Source organism: Paramisgurnus dabryanus, chromosome 4, assembly GCF_030506205.2.
Source record: "Paramisgurnus dabryanus chromosome 4, PD_genome_1.1, whole genome shotgun sequence".
Lineage (NCBI taxonomy): Eukaryota > Metazoa > Chordata > Actinopteri > Cypriniformes > Cobitidae > Paramisgurnus > Paramisgurnus dabryanus.
The window spans coordinates 20,947,628-20,966,092 of NC_133340.1; the positions used below are offsets into that span (position 1 = coordinate 20,947,628).

At 36.9% G+C, this 18,465-nt stretch overlaps 1 protein-coding gene across 1 annotated transcript; it reads left to right on the forward strand.

Annotated features, from left to right (window-relative positions):
- The first annotated feature begins 4,804 nt into the window (after positions 1–4,804).
- Positions 4,805–16,769, forward strand: LOC135760423 (uncharacterized). The gene is made up of 5 exons (XM_065274407.2): positions 4,805–4,964; positions 7,489–9,465; positions 9,565–9,674; positions 9,757–9,860; positions 16,591–16,769. The coding sequence occupies exons 1-5, from the start codon at positions 4,808–4,810 to the stop codon at positions 16,730–16,732; spliced, it is 2,490 nt and encodes an 829-aa protein (XP_065130479.2). The 5' UTR covers positions 4,805–4,807; the 3' UTR covers positions 16,733–16,769.
- Positions 16,770–18,465: the final 1,696 nt, after the last annotated feature.

An 18,465-nucleotide genomic window follows, 5' to 3' on the forward strand; every position in this document is an offset into this window, starting at 1 on the left:
AATCAGTTCATTTCACATTCAAAATGCACTACAAGTACCAAAATACTTTATTCAGGTCTCAAATCATCTCATTCTTCCAGAACACTAGCAAAGGTTCAGAGCCGACAAACACACTTTGTCACCCACAAAACAATGACCTAAAACACACTAACATGTAGCATTATGCAATGTTTTCTTGTGTAAAACAAGGACACATCTCCGTTTATAATTCACTGCAATAATATGTTACTTGAATGAAACAGATATGATGCAGAATTCTTCAATATTTTATGTTGTTTATTTATTTTTACTTTTTGCATTGCATAATTCCAAAATACAAGAATTTGTATACACACACTCCACTGATACAGATAGATACAATAGTAATGCTAATCTACTCGGCTATGGACAGCTGTGGCTGTTCCAGTTGTCCAATTGTTTTCATAGCATTCATAGCATAGGTTTAAAATATATTTCATTAAAATATTACTGTAGAAATGTAGCAAATTGCTGTCTTTTTCAGTTTTGTATTATGTTATTGTTTTTAACAGAAGTTTAACAGTTTTGAAAATAGTATGTAAGCATGTGCAAATTGGCCTGTACGTACAAAGAGTTTTGTCAGTTTTTGTGTCTGAGTGAGAAAATAATTCATGAAATTTGAGAGATGTAGTCACTGAATGCATTTTGTGCCAAAGCAATGATAATTGATCCTCAGATTAGCCACATAGACTTCTGTTGTGCTCACTGTGTGAAGAGTTTTGCAAAAGTGACCTAATGTATTGAGAAATGTGTCCTAGCATCTGTAAAAAACTGTATTACAACTATTGAAGCAAATTGCTAATTTTCATTTACCTTAAGAATTGTTATGTTCTAAAAATTTAAATAAATCATGTGAAAGAACTGAAATTGTTCAAACTGTAAAGATGAAAAGTTTGTATTTTCTGTATTGGTGTTTGATGTTAGTGTTACTATCAGTGTGTTCTGAGTGAACGTCTGTGTCATCTCAGTGAGAGTTGTGCATTGTGTTTGGCTGCACTGAGCCTGTTTTGAGCCATGTGTTAAGAGTTGAATTGCTTGGAGTGAGTTTTGCTGTTTAGCTCAGGTGACTGTTGGTAGTGCAGACGGTAGTTAGAGTTTTGCACATGTAGCTCAAGTTGTGCTCACTGTCATTTCACGAGTTCGCATTAACATGTAATCGATAGGGAATGAGATAAAGCATATTTGGCGTGCTGTCCGAGGAGAGGGCTCCGAGCTCGGAATTTTAGCCCGAACCCAGAGTACTCCCCTCTCTTTAACTGTGATGAATGAATCTAGATGAGAGTGAGGTGATGGGGTGGAGGAGGGATGCTGCAAAAAATCTGTCACGGGACAGAGGTGAGGGACTGCCATTTATAGGCACCTCTTTGCACTGATTGGTTGGATCACATGACCATGCTCCTCCCGAACTTAGTTAAATAAACTTCATTTAGCAATCATAAAAAACTGTAATCAAAATGGACTTATTGCATTTGGGAACCAAACTCTTCATTTATTACAGCATGTAAAAATTCCACTTTGTAGGCCTGAGCAAAAGTGTTCCATTTTTAGGTGTGTATTTGATAATGCAAATGAGCTAATGAAATGCAAACAATGATCACAATGATGGTGGTTTGTTGCAATTAAAACTCAATTGTGCTGTCAATTTTTTTCACTCTTTCTTTCTCTCTGCACTTAAAGGCGCTCTAAGCGAATAATGTGCGACGTCACTTCCTGTTGATGTTTGAACTGTTTTCAAACAGACAGAGCGTAGCTAACCCCTCCCCCTCCCTTCCGTGCTTTCATGAACGCGCCCAACCCCCACCCCCAAATCCTTCTTGTCGTTTATTGGCTGGAATACTTTGTTTCGTTTTGTGCTGCTAGGTTTGGCCATTTGTTGATATTGCCGTTTGTGAAGCCTGGGCTGTCTACAGAGATCGCGTTTTTTTACAGTTTGATCAGCGGACAGGCAGCAAGCAGATAGTGAGGAGATGTTTCCGGTATGTAACAAAAAATGTTTTATGGTCTAAAACGCTTCAATTCGCTTAGAGCACCTTTAATGCCGTAGTTGGATAGTGCAGATTATAGTGCATATTTAGCAACTATGTTGCATTACCAGTAGGGCTGGGTATCGATTCAGATGTTCCAGATCGATTCGATTTCGATTCGCAAGCTATAAAATCGATTCGATTCCGATTCACGATTAAATTTTCGATTCCGGTTCTCAGGTAGCTTTTTATACTCGATTCTGGATTCAACTCAATGAATATAGATTTAATACACATACTATATTAATAAAAAAGAACAGTGAACAACAGTTTACAAGTGGGTAATTAATAAAAAGAAATTAAAAGCCACAACACATCTTGCTTGCGAAATCTAAAATGCTTCCATTCCTCCGTTCAATGTTTGCGGAAATAAATATGAAAAAAAAATTGATTCTGCTCTTTGAGAATCGATTTTTAATCAACCACGTTTTAAAAAAACGATTAATCGAAAAATCGATTTTTTTGCCCAGCCCTAATTACCAGTAGGGCTGCAGCTATCGATTCTTTTTGTAATCGATTAATCTAGCACTTAATTGATTGATTAATCGATTAATCAGATAAAAAATTTGTGTGTATGTGTTTAAACAACCAAAACAAATAATGCATAACGAAAATGATGTGGCTGTAAAATGATCAAGCATTTGGCTTTTATTTAAAACAAAACAAAAAATAAGCCTATTTATTTCCATTCTTCCCATTAAGTGTTTATAAGTGCCAGTGCCACCAATTAAGCAATTAAAATTATTAATATGCACAACAGGTTTCATGCTGTAATCTAGCCCTAGTAAATATCTGGTTTATGTACATTTCTACACCTGCAGAATTTACCATTAGGCTTCTAACAAATAATTTATAATTTCTGGGGTGAGCCTATTTGCTATGGTAACAACCTGTGTGTGCGCGTGTGTGTTTGTGTGTGCACGCGTGCTTTGCGTGAGGAAGAGTGATTCCCCAGTCAGACCAGTTGCTTCATTGCAGTTTGGTACGGCAGAAATACATACATTCATTTTCAAAAGAACGCTGCATTTGGCTTGTATCACTTGCATTTCGGTGCATTTAAGGTGAAATATCCGTTCGAAACAACATCACGTCCCGGTGTATACAGTGAATGCATGCTGAAATTATTGTTGTGTGGCTACATAAAAGTTTAAGCATATGTGATGCATTGCGCAATTGGTCTAACTCGCGTGAGAGAGATGAGGGTGCAACTAAATTCTAAATGTATCACGCCTATGAACATTGAACAATGGTCCGTGTGAATCAGATCTCGGCGCGTATAGTGCGCGTCATAGGAATTTAACGAGGCTTTGAGGCAGAATTTTTGCTGAGAGGAATTTTTGGAATCGAGTTAATCGAGTAACTCGATGAATCCTTTCAGCCCTAATTACCAGTTCATATGAATGCATTAGGAATGTTTCTTGGTTAGAAGATTGAGGAACATTATGCTCTATCATTTTAAAACTATTATGAAATACTTTATTTTTTAAATCTTCTGTAAAATAATTGCTGAACAACAACAACAAAAAATGCTGTTGGTTTAGTTTCATTTAAAGTCACCATCATGGGGATCAGTGTTTGCTTTAGTTGAGCTCTTGCCCCTTGACATCAATATATTCATCTTTCTTTGATTGTTATAACTTTTTTCATTAATCACATTTGTTAATAGAAAAATTAGTGGTGTTTGAATTTGTGTCACTGACATTAGTCTTACTTATATGTACACCACAAGTGTTTAACTTGCTATTTAAGACTGATGTGTTAGCTCTGAAAGTTAGAAACAAAAACATAGAGAATCAGTATATGAATCTCATCAGTGGGGAAAAATATCAAAAAAGCTTTGCAATGCATGCTGTGTACCATCATATAACAAAACTTATCCATGACTACAAGCATGCGTTGTAGTGTGAAGCTATGTTGTTAGTCACATCATTGATGAGATTAATTAATTGACTCTCGATGTCTGTGTGTCTTTAAATTAAGAAACAGCTGAATTGTATGGTGTATGATGGTTAAACAGTCTATTCAAACATTTCATTGTTTCAATGCTTTTAGCCTTAAATTTTAGACTGACAATAAAACAGTACGTTGACAAAACATTGTAGATGAGATCAAATAATCAATCCTCTTGACATTCTTTCTAACAAGAGGTAGCCAACATTTTCTGACCACGGTTTGGCTTGGCATTTGTGCCATAAAACTGCTTAAGAAAGACTAAAAAGCTAACAATTAGTGTAAAGGGTTAAAACTAAATTAAAGCAAACACTGAGCACCAGTTGATTTTTATCACATTTTCAATGTTAATGGAAGCACCGGGGACCCAATTATGGCACTTAAACATGGAAAAGGTAAGGTTTTCATGCTATGGTCCCTTTAAAAAAGTCTCATGATGTGACCCCTTTAACTAGATATACAGCAGTTGTTTAGAAGTTAAACTTATCATCCATGTAAATCTGCAAGCAAGTTGTAATTTTAAGTTTCCAACAGAGATGATGATAGAGTGGCAAAAGTGAAATATTGTTTCTCAGTAACTTTGATTCAGTTTTACTTTTTAACACTCTGTAAGATGGGGTCATATAATCACACAGCCATGTTCATTTAACTCTGGGGCTTTTGCTATGTATGATTTTCCTTTAACATCTTTAACCAAATATGGGGTTTTGTATTTTGAAAGTCAGCAATACTGTATGTAAATATTTAGAGAAGTGTCCTATAAAACGCATCACTTCATGCTAAAGATCACAGCTAAACTTTGCAGACACACATGAATGATGGAGTCAGAGAACATCTATTTCAGTTCAGAGCACAAAAATTTGTTTAACCTGAGAGACCTGAGCGGAGAAGATATTAACAGCAATGACAATCACACAGATGATACCCAGAAACACTGCAGGAGTTTCATCCAGAATAAACCAGTCAATTGCAGTAAGATGATAATTACTTTAAAGAGTTGTTTGCACATTGTAGTAATACCTTTTTTTAATCAGTAATATAATGTTTTAATAACATTTTTATGTTTTAGGGTGTTTTCACAACTGCTTTGTTTAGTTCGGTTAAATTGTATCAGAGTTCAATTGCTCACTTGGTGCGGTTTGTTTGGGCAGGTAAGAATGCAGCAATCGAACTCTGGTGCGCACCTTGAAGAGGTCTCGGTACGCTTTCAAACAAACTCTGGAGCGGTTTGTTTGTGGTAAGAACACGATCCAAGATTGAACAGACCTTACTGCAAAAGTACTGCGCATTTTTGGACTAAACCAGCTTCCGTAGTCAGCTGTGCTGTGTATTATGGGATAAGGAAGTGTTTGTTGACAGTTTCTATTAGCAATTTTTGCCCAATGGCAGATCGCAGACATACCTGGAGTTGCGAGGAGGTGCAGAGCCTCAGAAATTTGGGGGCTTCGCTGCTTGCAGTTAGGGATGTCACGAGAACCGATACTTCGGTACAAAGTCGATACCAACATTTTTTTTTACATTACGGTACTTGTTTTCTCTGGTACCAGAGGTTCCGAGGTTGCACAACTCTTCCGGTACTGATGGGGCAGCATATATGCGCGAGTGTATTTGTTGCTTCACAAGAGTTAAAGAAGAGGAAGAACGCCTCCTACGAGCACACGGGATTCCCTTCTAAAGTAACTTGTCCCTATCAAACAAAGAATTTGGCAAAGCTCTTGAAAGAAAAACACCCCGATCTCTTTAAAGAATTCAAGGTAGGTTTTAATTAATTTTAACATCATATAAAAACTGTAAAACTTTAATTTTATACTGAAAGCCAGACCCTATATTATGTTTGTTTGAGGCAGCTGGCATTAATGCCGTGTAACCAGCTAACTTTATGCTAGATGTTAATGTTTTGTGTAAGTCAGTTATTTGATAATGACGCTGCATTTGCAACATTATAAACTATCTATAAATGGGCTACCATTAGGGGTGTGCATTGGCACTGCCCTCACAATTCAATTCAATTATGATTCACCAGGTAACGATTCAATTCAATTCGATTCTACGATGCATTGCGATGCATCAGAATTCTACTGTACACAACAAGGCAAATTTTTAATCAGTCAAGTAGTAAAGTCAAGTGCAACTATTCTCAACAAAAACGGAAGCTTAGCAGCTTTAAGACAATGACAATTATATACCTGAGATGAGAATTTTACACACAGCATAAGTCTTGTCTAGTTTCCCATTAACTTCATAGAATCCGAAATGTGCCAATATGTCCACTTTCCATGAAGAAGGGTGGGTTTTTATTTACCAGTCTATCACGGTCATCTCTCCGCCTTAGCCGTTTTGATTGTTGTTGTTATGCCCCCGGAAGTAATTGAAACTTCACAACTTTATTGTCCATTCGAGGCCAGAAAATAAACAGTGACATAATCGATTATGGCACTTTGCTGCATCGATGCTGAATCGTGCATGCCCGCATTGCGATGCATTGCCGAATCGATTATTGTTGACACCCCTAGCTACCATGCATCGTCTTTTAGCCATCCTGTCTGCAAAATGTAGCCTAATGTCACTGGATTAAATAATTATTGAAATGTTAAGGGTTTTAATAACTCTTTTCATCCTGCAACAGCGTGAGTGATATTAAACCAATGCTTGCATTCAGAGTATGTGTGTGTGCGTGTGTTAAGTGCACCTAATTTATTATAGCTGATTTATTAGAAATTTTCAGACAGTATGTTCAATAAATAAAATATCTTTCTTATTCTCTTTTTGATAGTATCAGCCATAGGAGGATGTACACCAAGAGAGTCAGGAGAAAAGTCAACAAACATTAACACAGACAACCTAAACAGAAGCTCTTAAAAGTTTTTCTATAATGTTGAAATGTTTTAATATAAAACAAATGTTTAAGTATAATTGTTATTTTTTTACACACTGTAGTACCGACTTGGGTGCCGAGTACCGTGTACTTTTTGTGGTATTGGTACCGACTACTAGATTTTTGGTACCATGACATCCCTATACTTGTAGTGCATTAAAACTTTGTTTTTTTTAAACTGCATCCGTACTTCATTCTGGAAATGAACAAGTTGTCTAGAGTGCTGTATACAAAATATGTATAACAACCATAGACATAAGTACAGCACGCAGTTGTCTCATGGGGTCTGCTGTATTTTCCTCCCTTTTTTACTTCCGGTATTCTGTTGGAATTTACTGCACATTGATTCTGACCAATCGAGAAGCAGTTTAGGAAATACGTTCAAAGACATGTGGCCAATGAGTGATGTGGATCTTATCACACGACCGAATTTTGGTCCATTTTAACTGGTGCGGACCAGAATAATCAATGTGGTATGAAAAGGAACCAAAACTGCTACAAAAAAGCTACAATGGATAATTTTTTGCTTTTAGTCCGGACCAAATGAATCGAACTACAGATGTGAAAACACCCTTAACAATTATAACACGTGTAGATTGATATTGTGTGTTTTTTTAACAGTTAGAAGCAGATGGTTCATGATAATCACAGTGTCCCTCGGGCTCATCTGTGTTTTACTGCTGGTTACCATCATAGTGCAGCACAATAAACTCTCCACAGAGAGAGACCTGATGAAGATGAGCTACAGGAACATGGCTGAAGAATACAATGAAACTCTGAACAGCCTGAATATGAATTACAGTAAATTGAACGATGACAGAGAACAACTACAGAACAGATTTAACTCTATGAGCCAAAAGAAACTGAAGTTAGAGACCGATAACAATCATCTGATTGGCGAGAGAGAAGAGATAAAGAAAACATTTAGCTCTATGAGCCGGAATAAACTGGAGTTAGAGAGCAATTACAACAATCTGACCGGTGAGAAAGAAGAACTACAGAAAACACTGAACTCTGTGAGTCAGGAGAAACTGGAGTTAGAGGCCAATTACAACAATCTGACCGGTGAGAAAGAAGAACTACAGAAAACACTGAACTCTATGAGTCAGGAGAAACTGGAGTTAGAGGCCAATTACAACAATCTGACCGGTGAGAAAGAAGAACTACAGAAAACACTGAACTCTATGAGTCAGGAGAAACTGAAGTTAGAGACAAATTATAAACATCTGACGGGCGAGAAAGAAGAGCTAAAGAAAAGCCTGAACTCTATGAGTCAGAAGAAACTGGAGTTAGAGACCAATAACAAACGTTTGACTGGCGAGAAAGAAGGGCTAACGAAAAGCCTGAACTCTATGAGTCAGAAGAAACTGGAGTTAGAGACCAATAACAAACGTTTGACTGGCGAGAAAGAAGGGCTAACGAAAAGCCTGAACTCTATGAGTCAGAAGAAACTGGAGTTGGAGACCAATAACAAACGGTTGACTGGCGAGAAAGAAGAGCTAACGAAAAGCCTGAACTCTATGAGTCAGAAGAAACTGGAGTTGGAGACCAATAACAAACGTTTGACTGGCGAGAAAGAAGGGCTAACGAAAAGCCTGAACTCTATGAGTCAGAAGAAACTGGAGTTGGAGACCAATAACAAACGGTTGACTGGCGAGAAAGAAGAGCTAACGAAAAGCCTGAACTCTATGAGTCAGGAGAAACTGGAGTTAGAGACCAATAACAAACGTTTGACTGGCGAGAAAGAAGGGCTAACGAAAAGCCTGAACTCTATGAGTCAGAAGAAACTGGAGTTGGAGACCAATAACAAACGGTTGACTGGCGAGAAAGAAGAGCTAACGAAAAGCCTGAACTCTATGAGTCAGAAGAAACTGGAGTTGGAGACCAATAACAAACGTTTGACTGGCGAGAAAGAAGGGCTAACGAAAAGCCTGAACTCTTTGAGTCAGAAGAAACTGGAGTTGGAGACCAATAACAAACGTTTGACTGGCGAGAAAGAAGGGCTAACGAAAAGCCTGAACTCTATGAGTCAGAAGAAACTGGAGTTGGAGACCAATAACAAACGGTTGACTGGCGAGAAAGAAGAGCTAACGAAAAGCCTGAACTCTATGAGTCAGAAGAAACTGGAGTTGGAGACCAATAACAAACGGTTGACTGGCGAGAAAGAAGAGCTAACGAAAAGCCTGAACTCTATGAGTCAGAAGAAACTGGAGTTGGAGACCAATAACAAACGGTTGACTGGCGAGAAAGAAGAGCTAACGAAAAGCCTGAACTCTATGAGTCAGAAGAAACTGGAGTTGGAGACCAATAACAAACGTTTGACTGGCGAGAAAGAAGGGCTAACGAAAAGCCTGAACTCTATGAGTCAGAAGAAACTGGAGTTGGAGACCAATAACAAACGTTTGACTGGCGAGAAAGAAGGGCTAACGAAAAGCCTGAATTCTATGAGTCAGAAGAAACTGGAGTTGGAGACCAATAACAAACGGTTGACTGGCGAGAAAGAAGAGCTACAGAAAACCCTTAACTCTTTGAGTCAGAAGAAACTGGAGTTAGAGACCAAAGTCAAGAATTTGAACGATGCACTAATGAAGAAATCAGGTTTGTATAACTGGCGTGTTGTGGTCCTTTTTTCAAATGTTTTATTTTTTTTATGAAGGATAAGTATATTTGAGATCTGTGCTTTTTGTGTGTTAAAAGGGTCGTACATGTATTTCATATCCACTGAGGAGAAGAGTTGGTCTGAAAGCAGGCAGTTCTGCAGGGATCGTGGTCAAGATCTGGTCGTTATCAACAGTGAAGAAGAGCAGGTAGAGTTTGTATAAGTTAGTAAGAGTGTGGTACAGATTGACATGAATCAAATATTATTAGCTGTTTCATATACACACACAGAGATACATATCTTCAATCGTCAAGGACAGATTGTGGATTGGATTGTCTGACATAACAACGGAAGGAATCATGACCTGGGTGGATAACACACCGTTAATTAAAACGTAAGCAAACAACATCTGTGTACTGTACGTGCCTTTTTGTTTCACTTCTGTTACTGTTTCTAAATAAGTATATACAACACTCTTAAAAAATAAAGATGCTTAAAAAGTTTTTCAGGGTGTTCCCATAGAAGAACCATTTTCAGGTTCAACCCTTTATTCCTAACCTTTTCATAAGCAGTAAAACACAAAAGTAAGACTGCAGCAGAGTTAAAAGCTGCAATCTTTCAATTTTGCCTCTATCACCATCTCTGTTTGAAAACAAAAAATTACAACTTGCTTGCAGAGTTTCCTTCTAAACATGGATGATAAGTTTAACCGAAAATGTAAAATGTTAATAGGTCACTACTTGAAGAAGTACAATGACATACATTTTGCCATGGAGAAAAACACCCTGCAAGTAAGCCTACGAAGGCCCTGTATAGGCATAGCCTAAAGGCCCAGCGCAGGTTTGCTCACTGGCAAAACGTTGTCCCCTTAGCACTGGCCCTGCATGGGCAGCCCTCACTTAGATTCATAGTCTGATTCTTGATGTTTGTGCGTCCCAATTTTTCAGCGGATATTTTTTGTCCAAAGTTTCTAAAACTCCTTAATGACAAACTGCTGTGAAAGTGCTGGATCTCATTTACATTTTTGACAGAAAATAAACTTTTGATAAGTACATTAATAACGTGATGATCTTTACCATTATGCATCAAGAACCACAGAATTACACTATTAACTTTACACGTTCATAACAAATATAGTGTATTAACACAAAGTTAACACAACCAGGAAAAACTAGCAAGCAAAATGTAAAGAGTCAAGAGTCCAACTAAAACAAACACTAATCACAATAATGGTGACTTAAAATGAAACAAAACATCAACATCTAAACCTAATAAGTGAATTGTGTTTCTACAGCAATTTGTTTACTGAACATTCAGAAAAAAAATTTTCTAACAGTTTTAAAATAATAAAATGCAATGTTTCTCTATCATTTACATAACCATCAAACAAGTCAATATAATAAACAGTTGGGTAACACTTTATTTTACGACCCGCAAAGTACCGCGTAATTAAACCGAATTTACAGCGTACCTATTTGTAACAACAGGGTAGGTAACCTGTAGGTATAAGGGAATAATATTTTAAGTTTGGGGTAATAAGGGGGTAAGAATATGAAGAATTATAAATTATTTATACTCTAAGTATTTTATAACAACAGGGTACCTATTGTAATATTACGTGGTATGTATGACTTAGTCAAGTCTATGGGGAAATTATGTTTTATTTATTTTTTATTGTGAATTTTTCATATTGACTACTGAATGTTGTATACAGTCAATGTCTACGAGCCACATCGACAAATAAATATAACAGCATATCACTTTTATTTTAGTAGCCTATATTACTTGCTTTTAATAACAAAAGTCAAGCTGATTTAATGTGGTTATCTGTTTTTTTAAGGTAAGTACAATAAAAATAGCAACTTATTCCCTATTTACCAGGAAACTCCTACATTTGCGGACATATTTGAAGTGGTGCTTTGCAATTTATTTACTGTAAACACAAGTATTTTAGCCAAATATAATTTATGCAATGGCAAACCAGAATGAAACAACAGCAGATATTAGCTCCCGCTAAAGCAAAAGACGACTACATGCGTAGACTACTGCGCAGGTGTAGAGCGCGCGGTCGTCTGCAGGAGGTTTGCTGGAACGCGATCCTGAGGTGAAATTTCTTTAAGAGATTTTAAAAACGTTCTACACTGTGGAGTACAGCTGCGAATGATGTTAGCAGGTTCCGCATGCTGAATAAGGTGACTGGTTTTGTTAATACATGACTCACGCATTTCAAACAATGTTTTTCAAGAAAGTTGCTAGCTAACGGTAGCAGGTTAGCTAGCACATAAGTAAGCCTAAAATTTATAAACGTAACTGGCTTAGAAAACTCTGTTTCTGTCAAGGCACAGTGAAGAAACATTTACTGAAGGCTTTCATTTATGTTTTTTATATGTAATGCAGAACAGCATTTGTGAGACGACATCAACTCATCATCCGAGTGGACAAGAACACCAACAGAGGAAGCCAAGCCGCAAAAACAATGAAAAATTGTCATGACTTTTTATTTTAAATAAAAGTTATGTGATAATAAACATTAAGTGTTGGCTTAATTATAGTGTTTTAAAGATGTTTTGAAATAAGTTGTTTTAAAATAAAAATAACAATATTCTGTATGTTTATGGTATTTACCCTATAACATTTATTAACAAGAGGTGAACAAAGCACCACTTTAGTTTACAGCCCGCAAATATGAGAGTTACCTGGTACATACACAGAACAAGCGGGGAATAAGCCCCACTTCAATTTACAGCCCGCAAATATGAGAGTTACCTGGTACATACACAGAACAAGCGGGGAATAAGCCCCACTTCAATTTACAGCCCGCAAATATAAGAGTTACCTGGTAACTCCTGTATACATATACAGATCAAAGAGGTACAAGTTGCTATTATCTTTATTGTGTGTTATATTTTATTTGCCGACGTGGCTTGTAGACATCAACTGTAGGCTATACAAAACACTTCATCAGGTAAGTAGCAAATATGAAAAAAAAAAACCTATTACACATAGACCATATTACCCATAGACGTAAGTCATACATACCACGTAATATTACAATAGGTACCCTGTAGTTATGAAATACTTAGAGAATAATTTTCCATATATTCTTACCCCCTTATTACCCCAAACTTAAAATATTATTCCCTTATAACTACAAGTACGTACTGTAGAGGTACTCTGTTGTTACAAATAGGTACGCTGTAAATTCGGTTTAATTACGCGGTACTTTGCGGGTCGTAAAATAAAGTGTTACCAACAGTTGTTGTTTTAAACATTGTGTGAACATTAAAACATGACATTGTCATAACGTTTAAAAATGGTAAAATGTAACATTCTTTCAGGGAACGTTCTTAGAACTTTTTTTTGTTAGCTGGGTGAGTGGATTCAGGTGTTTCATATAGGAAGACATCTAAAATTTTCTGGGAGGGGGAGCCCGAGGACTGGAGTTGAAAACCACTGCTCTAGGGTAAGATTTGAATAGCCGTGCTTTAAAGCTTGGTGCTCACATTGGCCCTCATTTATCATTCTTGCGTAGAAATGGGCGTATATGTTGGCGTAAGATTATGGTTACACTCCTCTCACCGCCTGATTTATGAAGCTGTGCGTACCTCTGAAATTCAGGTGTAAGCAATATCTGCCCTTCATAAATGCTGCGGCTGAAAACGATCGTCATTAGAATAACACGCCCATATAAATTCAAGTCTCCACCTCCCCCACGCCCTCATTTTACGACATTGATACATGGAAGACGGCAAAGAAGAGAAACCAGGGAAGTGGAAAGAAACAAAATTGTTTTATTTGGGAGTTTAAAGAGCAGGATTAAAGACACATTAATAATTGCATGACGTTTTGTAATATATGTATTATTATTTTTATTATTAATGACGCTTAATTGATATTTAGAAGAATAATTATTTATTATTATTATTATTATTATTATTATTATTATTTACTGTTGCCTACATCTAAATTATATGTCTGCTTAATGGTTGGGTTAAGTTATTTTTAAATAATATTTTAAAATAATGTAGTAACTTTTGTAGTGTTTCTGTATTTACATACAGTTGTTTGTTAGCTAAGATCCAGTTTGATACGGAGCTCCGTATATAATTCAAATTAACAATTTGTTTCCACGACATCCTCATGTTTTACTAGACTAATTCATAATTTGAAGTAATAATAATTGTAATAGTAATTACGAAATATTATAATAATTAATTCCAAGGAACAAACTGTTGAATATTGGGAATGAATTTTATATTTATGGCCATACTTTAGACTAAATAAGAAAAAGAAGTGTTCATAATGTAGCATAAAAGATAATTTGTGGCCATGATTTTGTCCGCATGTCATCATGATAGGATTTATGGCTCCATTCAACACAAGCATTTTACCTTACCTATTCATGTGTAGCTACTTATTTATCATCGAATGGTATGTAATTAGCTTACCTTTTGATGCATTATTACCATGTTTTCGTAGCACATCCTTGTGCTTTCTTGCAATGTGCCGCTTCAGAGGCTCCGCTCCGCTCACATGCTTTGCCCTGAAACGTAAGGTAAAGCGCCCAGGCTCTCAACTGAAGGAATACATATGCCTACAAATCAAATGCTTCGGTAAAGTCTCACAAATTAAACATTGAAGTACATGTTGCATAAAAATAAACACTGAAGTTTATAATTACTATGTTTTTGTTTTTTTACAGTGGGTCATAATATATCATATATTTTAGTTTGTCAGTGCGTTTTGTGGTGTTAGGAATTGTTTGCGCATTTCTGCACTAACTCAAAATGTGCGTACACCACCTCCTGAGCTGGCGTAGGATTTGAGCGTGCCGAACGCCAACGTCCATATTGATAAATCTCAAAGTCACTGTGGTTTTGGGTGTACGCCAGGTGTACGCTGGAAATTTGGCGTACGCACTTTTGATAAATGAGGGCCATTGTGTTTTCATTTAAAGTGCTCATGCTCTAGCTGGTTTAATGGTTCTCATCCCTCTGTGTGTGTGTGTGTGTGTGCACGTAAATGAGACAGAGTGCATCTTTGTATACGTTACATGTTGTAAAGGGGTCATATTGTGGGCTTTTTTAAGTTGTGAAATAAGAGATTGGTGTCCCCAGAGTACTTATGTGATGTTTTAGCTCAAAATACCCTAGAGATAATTTATTATAGCAGGTTAAAATTGCCACTTTGTAGGTGTGAGCAAGAATGTGCCGTTTTTGGGTGTGTCCTTTAAAATGCAAAATGAAAGGATGAAATGCAAACACTGATCACAATGATGCTGAGATGAGTGCTGTCATTTTTTTCTCTCTCTCTTTCTATCTGCACTAAATGACAGTGCCATGGTTGGATATTGGAGATTAATGGGGCGGTATTATTGTTATTGGCCTTGCTACCTACCAAAACAGGCGAAATCTGAACAACCAAATTTTTCAGATGTTTGCAGAGAATGGTTTACCAAAACTAAGAAATGGCCTGAATCTGTGAACTGCTTCGAATGGAACGTTTCACTATCTTTAATAAATTAGGTGATATATATATATACACCTATAAAGCAACACCAAGTAGTTTTTCAACCTTCATAATATATTTCCATGACCCTTGTGATGGTACATTGACTTACAGTAGGTTGAATGGCATGTATGCCATAGCCTGACGGGGCCTGTATAGCTTTTACTCGCACCACGGAACTTCGGGGTGCGTGTAGTAACCCGAGTACAAAAAGAACTACAAAATCTGACTGCTTTACCGCATACCTCACTTCCGCCCCCACCCACATTTCGTCAAATTCAGATGTGAGAGCCTAACTAGCATTTGTTTGTGCTGTCACACGAGTGTATGTTGTTATCATGGCCACTGAAGCAGCAACAAAACCCAAGAAGGCAAAGGTTTTGTCTGAGGAGTCTAGGAAGAGAGTGAAAAAATTAAAGGCGAGGATACGAGGATTAACACTGGTACAGCATTTGCTCGCTGAGGTGAGCTAAAGGAGGGCTGCCCGACCGATGCTGACTTAGCCGTCATGCTGTTAGACTAGTAAGTATTGAAGTAATTTGTTGTCTGCCTGACTATGTTACGGAATCTATCTGGTCCTCCATTTCTCTTCATGAATCAAGTAATGCTAGTAGAGGAGCAAATTATTATTATTATTATTATTATATGTCTAAATCGTGTGTACAAGTTTGGTAGGGGCTACATTCTTGCAAGTTAATAATACATTATTAGATGGACAAATTAATATTTTAGGCTAACTAGCCTGATGACTGCAGGCTGATAATCATGTTTGTTTATTTATTTTTCTGGTGAAAATGTCTTACCTCAGGCTATAATGCAAATCGATTTTTCAACTTTGCAGATTCATCTATGGTAGCTTGTTATTCTAATATTGACGATATATGGCTATTACCTATCACACAAACATTGATTTACAACACATAAATTGAATTGGCATATCCATTCTGTAAAACAGTAGATAATAGACTACTATAATAACGCTGGCTTGTAAATGTGAGCTACGTGATCTTTTGGTGTTTAAAAAAAATAAAACCCATGGATATTATATTGTATATAGTGTGAATATATTGTATATTGTATAATGATGTAATATAATTTAATATATAATATGCTGAAATATATGCAGAGTTTGTGGGTTTCACACGTGTATCCCCTGGTGTAGTCTCGCGTAGCCAGACCTTCAATACTGTTAAGCCAACAGTCTTTGGGCATGACGTCTGAGGCTGAGACTACCCCTGGTGTAACCATGACAGATTTTACAACAGTAGTAGAAGACAATATTGTTTCCCAACTGTAGGGGGACCCCGTGAGCTAGACTTACATGGTATTGCTTAAAAACCTGTTGAAGAGGATTTCAAAACAATATTAGGCAACTTTTAAATATCATAAGAAGGGCACTTTAAAACATGAATCATGTGCAAGCTGTATTTGTCTTAGATATAATGGCTGATTAATAATAATAATATTTCAGCCGTTTTCACACCCCTGACTGTGAGAGAACCAAACAGCTGATGGTTCTTGTTATGTTTTTTACAAAATGCCTCTAAAATGTTCCTTTTCAGATAATCACTAGTATATACCGTACAGCATCTGAAAGTCTGATTAAACGCTTTCAGGTTTTGGGCCAAAGGTGAGCCAAATAACGACCGTGGAAATGAGGACTGTGTTGAAATCCTGAGTTCTTCAAAACCTATCCTTAACAACTGGAATGATGTTCCATGCTCAATGAGGAAAAAATGGATTTGTGAGAATCTGTGAGAATCAATGTTGTGATAATAAAAAATGTTTTTATTTACTTTTCAAGCCATAATTATTGGATCAGTGCTTATGCATTTAAATCAGTTTCTGATTGACGCTTCTGTTTTTAAAACGATGGCAGCTAAATTACTTTAAACTGCTTTACTGCTATAATTTCTGTTGTATAATGTATTATTGGCTGCACAATATGGCTGCCACCATCTGTTCGGACCCAAGAGTTTTAGCTCGGTCCCCAGCCCCAATATTAATTTACCCCTAGTGGCCAGTGGCACACTGTAACTGTTTCCAACTATTCTGTTTGCGTTTGTGTCAGTTTATAATATTAACATTATATTTCAGTTTTTTTAAGTCTGCTTTCTATTTGAATAAAAAATGACAAACTGTAATCATTGTGTTTTTTTTTCTCTCTGATTGGTCAGATGCCCCATCAAGTGCTTTTATATTCCTCAATGTACATCACATATTTTATCAAGTTTCATACCAGCAGAGGTCAAGTTGATAAAGCAGTGTTTCCTATACATTGATTTACTCGTGGCGCACCGCCACAGAATCAACACTGGCCGCCACAAATAGATTTTTCATGATTCCCATTTACATTTTACGGTTTAAAAACGTTTTAATTCATTGTTGCAAGCACCCAGCACGCCCCCTCCCTCTCTCTAATGTGGCATGCCGCGCGCGCCTCTCTCTCTCACATAAAAGTGAAAAGGTGGCGGTGTTTTCAATGTCCATTCCTCCGTATACTTTATTTTTCGCGTAAACGTTAACAGTCATAGATTTCACTGACAGAGAAGACGGCTGATTGAGTTTATCATGACTTGACGAAAGGTTAGCATTAGTGTTTCCCACACTCACACCCGTTCTCTTCCTCTCTATGATGCGGTATGCCTGCGCACGTGTTTTGTAGTAACTTTTTGTAACAGTTACTGTGTATTTTCTAATATTTCTGAATTTGCACCCAATTGTCTACGCTATACGCGATAATAAAACTCACATTTAAATAAAAAAAGGGCTCATAACAAGACATTGATGAGAAGAGCAACAGCAGTAAGACTTCAATGTAAATGTATGGTGATTTATAGACCAGCTGTAAATATACATGTACATTTCGTAATTTCCTGTTATTTTGCGGGTTTCTTTTAAATATAAAAGCGCTTAAGCATTTACTTGCGTTCTAGGTGAAAAAACAAGTCAGTTCCTGAATACCACAACACAAACTTTAAAAAGTCAAATTCACTTCTCAGAGGCACGGAACTGTTCCTAAAACTGACGTTCTCCCCAAACTGAAATTAAACACAGTGTTTCGAGTTTTTTCATCTGTGTCATGTTGATATCAGGAAGCAAGGTAACGTGCACATGACGACGAGAGAGGTGACCTGCTGCACAATCGAGCTACCCCTCCCACTTCTGAATGTTTTACTGAGATTTCTAATCCAGTCTGAATTGACCATCAATATTACAGACGTCCTGTGGTAAAATTACATTACGCCATCTACAACCGTAAAACTAATCCCATCTGAATAGGGCTATAGTCTACTCATTTTATGTCTGACAACAGAACTGATAATATGTAAAAATAGCAATCAGTTGAGATAAAATGCAATATAACGTGACAGATCAAAGAGTAGAAGTGAAACATATTTCAGGTGCCAACACTCGATCAAACTCAAACACGTGATGACGTCACATATATGCTAATTAGCGTGTGACGTCATCACAGCCACAAAACTCTC